This window comes from Etheostoma spectabile, chromosome 16 (genome assembly GCF_008692095.1).
Source record: "Etheostoma spectabile isolate EspeVRDwgs_2016 chromosome 16, UIUC_Espe_1.0, whole genome shotgun sequence".
In the NCBI taxonomy this organism is placed as follows: Eukaryota; Metazoa; Chordata; class Actinopteri; order Perciformes; family Percidae; genus Etheostoma; species Etheostoma spectabile.
This window is the reverse complement of record NC_045748.1, coordinates 20,596,059-20,599,937: the sequence shown is the minus strand read 5'-3', so window position 1 is coordinate 20,599,937 and position 3,879 is coordinate 20,596,059. Positions and strand designations below refer to the sequence as shown.

General features: G+C 41.3%; 1 protein-coding gene across 1 annotated transcript in view; it reads left to right on the top strand.

Moving 5' to 3' along the window:
* The window catches only part of fech (ferrochelatase), a 20,899-nt gene extending 17,118 nt beyond the window's left edge, over window positions 1-3,781 (top strand). The window contains exons 10-11 of the mRNA XM_032538819.1: window positions 262-321; window positions 3,608-3,781. Coding sequence (XP_032394710.1) covers window positions 262-321; window positions 3,608-3,745 — 198 coding nt within the window. The 3' untranslated portion in view covers window positions 3,746-3,781. The remainder of the gene's footprint in view (window positions 1-261; window positions 322-3,607) is intronic.
* Window positions 3,782-3,879: the final 98 nt, after the last annotated feature.

Genomic DNA, 3,879 nt, shown 5'->3' with positions numbered 1-3,879 from the left:
AATGCATTATGTCAATGACTGGTCCCCACAAAGATAGTGAGACACACTTTTGTGTGTGTGTGTAACCTAACACAATGCTTAATCTTCACAATCCTAAACAATGTAATTCCAAAATATCCTCACTCATGGTTATATTTTCAGTATGGATAGGAACTAGGGGGCTTTTTACTCCTAACCTGTTGGTTAATATGAATGGTGTGTTGGGTGTTTGCTTCAGTAACATAAACGTGTGACATTTTGTTCCGTCTTTCTTCCGTTCAGTGTGGGGTGGAGAACATCAAGAGAGCAGAGTCGTTGAATGGGAACCCTCTCTTTATGAAGGTACGTTTTCACACACCTGTGTTTCCCACAGGTTGAGAATTTACATGTGGTGGTGGGCGGCGCAGGATGTGATGCCTGGGTTCAGTAATAAATCAGACCAAGGGGAAAACGACTACCTAACAGTATCAGAACATTTAGAAATAAATAACAAATAACAACAAATTGGACTAAAAGATGATAAAGATGAAAATATTGCGACATTATGCAGCATCTGACACAATTTCAGGGTAGTTATTAGGGCTGCACAATATAAGGAAAATATGCAAAATGGCCGTTGTTAAATAAATTGTGATAATGATATTACTTGTGATAAAAAACATATTAAAATGTACTCAGTTCTGCCTCTCTACTCCACAGTATTCTGCTAAAATACAACAAATTGCTCGTTGAATTAAAAAAAAAAAAAAGTGTTTTGTCAATAAATCGTTTTTGTTTGGCCAATATATTCCGGTAATGATATAATATGATCCATACAGAAAGTTACATGTTATTATTAATCTCAACACTGTGTCCTCCTAATTCCTGTTAATTCACATAAGACGAGGGCTATCTAAAGTACGTTATTGTTAATTTTTTTGGTTTATTTTTTAGAGTATTTTATCTGATTTTTGGGGAGCTTTCACAGCGGTGTGGCTGCGGCGTCTCCATGGTTTTATTAGCACAGTTAATCCCACGGCATGACCACCACCAGCATGCTACTACTACTAACAGGAGCCTATTTTTTTTTTTGTGTTATTGACAAAATTCAGTATAGAGAAGAATCTGAATCATAAATTGAATCAGGTAAAAATTAAAAGTATATGAACATCAAGTGTACAAACTAGATAAAGATTAAAATATACAAAGCAATACAAACTATGAAATAACGGAATCTTTAATGATAGCCTCTGAGTTTGAAGTGCAACGTTGGCGTCATGCACGCGGCGCAAGACTTCACCAGGGGGAGGGGCTGGACGCCGCTGGTCCGTGTGCACTGTAAAAACACACTGTTTGGGGAAAAATGTAATTTGGATTTTTTCTACTTGTGCGGTGCACTCAAGTTGAACCTATGTACGGGAAACACTGCACACTGAGCTGACTCATGTATACAAACATAAAAACCAACATATAAAGCTGATGCTTTATATGTTGGTTTCTCATTTAAACTGATGTGATATATTTCAAATTCGAAATTGTGTTTAAAAAGTAGCATGTCTGTATTTTTTCAAACAAGACCAGAGCGTTAGGAAAAAGGGGAGATGATAAAAAGGACCACAAAAGAAAAGCAAGTAATGAGAAATACATGTAGGATTGAAAGAAGGAAGAAATAAAAAGGAGGGAGGACTGTTGGAAGGCATGCATGGGTCTAATTTTAGAAAAGGAGACAGCAGCAGAAGGTTCTGTGAAGTAAGTGAACTCCAGGCAGGAGATGGTCAATAAATGGATTCCTCCTTGCTTCCTTTCCTCTTTCTCTCCCTCGTCTCCTTTCTTACTTCCATCTTTCTTTCCTTTCCTCAACCCTGCAACCTTTCTCACAACAGTCAACTCGTCTGTCTGTCTGTGAGTGTGTGAGTGTGAGTGTGCGAGTGTGTGAGTGTGTACCGGGTTTATTAAAGGAAGGGGGCAGATCAATGGGAACCTTTAGAGCTGACTACAGTAGAACTGAACCGCCCGGCTGGCTGGCTGGTCAAACCCACCGTGCTCAGAGACCCCTCGCCAAGTCTCTCTCTCTCTCTCTCTCCTCTCTCGGTTGGTGTGTGTGTGTGTGTGTGTGTGTGTGTGTGTGTGTGTGTGTGTGTGTGTGTGTGTGTGTGTGTGTGTGTGTGTGTGTGTGTGTGTGTGTGTGTGTGTGTGTGTGTGTGTGTGTGTGTGTGTGTGTGTGTGTGTGTGTGTGTGTGTGGTGTGTGTGTGTGTGTGTGTGTGTGTGTGTGTGTGTGTGTGTGTGTGTGTGTGTGTGTGTGTAAATCAATATCCAGCGGATGATTAGTTGGTAGTTACTGAAGGATGGTTTCCTCGGTGTGGTTTTAGTTTCTCAGTGAGCTGCATCGGTCTGCTGCCGTCTGCAAGCAGCAGCCTCTGGAAAACAAAGAGAAATAAATTAATCAGAGATTTTACTGCCGTCGGGTTATATACCGTCGGGTATATTTTTTTGATAAATCCTCATTCAGGTTGCCATCTTGTTCAGTCAGCTTACTTACTGTATGTAACTCCTCATTCTTAGACATTCTTACCCTTGAATTGCTACTTACTACTTGCTAATTCTCTCAGATTACGCATTTGCCTCCTCTCCTCTATAATGCATACTTCCATAGTACTAATTCCATCTGTAATAGCAACAGTCAGGTGCTTACTTTCTTTTTTTATTGAATAATTCAACATTTAGGGAAATTTGCATATTGCCAAGAGTTAGATAATAAGATTGATACCACTCTTGTTTGTAGGTAAATATGAAGCTACAGCCATTATTATTACTATGTGGATATTCATTCGTTGGGTAGGTATTCTGTGTTCAATTTTGGGTTTTGGAGATTTCTTTTTTTTTTTTAAGATATTTTTTAGGGCTTTTTTAGGGCTACAGCTGAAGAGAGACAGGAAAATGGTTGAGAGAAGAGGGGGATGACACGCAGAAAAGGGCCCTGGGTCTGAATTGAACCCGGGCCGCCGGCAAGGTCTGAGCCCACATGGCGCGTGAGCCAGAGGCCACCCCTGGATATTCTTTTATTTAATTTTTTTTCAGCACCGTAGACTAACAGAATCCTTGAATGCCGTAAATTAAACCAAAAGACGTGTTGTAGCACAGTGTTTCCATTTCAGCTCAGTGTGAGTCTTAATTGTTGTTTTTTTTCCTCCAACTGCTTTAACCAAATATTCTCTGGTCCACCTCAGACACAACACAGAATTCGTCAGCACGTTAGCCTAAGTCTGTTTGGAACCGTTACTACGGACAACGCTATCTTCATCTTACCTGTCAAGCTGACTTTAGCAGTTTACGTTGGATAACCCACTGGGCTGTTCTGCTGTTACAGACGTGTACTAACACAGACAGTTGTCTCGTTCGTGAACTCACAGCACTGTGAAGCTGCAGAACGACAGAATGAAAATAGGGAAAACATAATGGATATTTAGCGTTGTATTTGGCATTAAAAAAAAAATTCTCTGGCTTGGCGGGGTTCCTTATTGTACAGTTAGAAACATTGGAAGGAAGGAATTAACCCTTGTCTGACAACACCACCGGTGTTCACATAGATGAACAAGGGGAGTGTCTCTCTTTACCTCTGTCTCACTATGAAATGTCTGTCCTGTCCAGGCTCTGGCAGACCTGGTCAATACCCACCTGAAGTCCAACGTGGCCTGTTCCCGTCAGCTGACCCTCCGCTGCCCGCTGTGCACCAACCCCACCTGTGGGGAAACCAAGGCCTTCTTCGCCAGTCAGCCAACCTCATAGAAACACACACACACACACACACGCACACACACACACGCTATGGTGCCCTTTCTGCAGCAATGCTACCTGTGAAGAAACTCAAGGCCTTCTTCCATAAACAGAAGACTCATATATACACACACACACACACACAC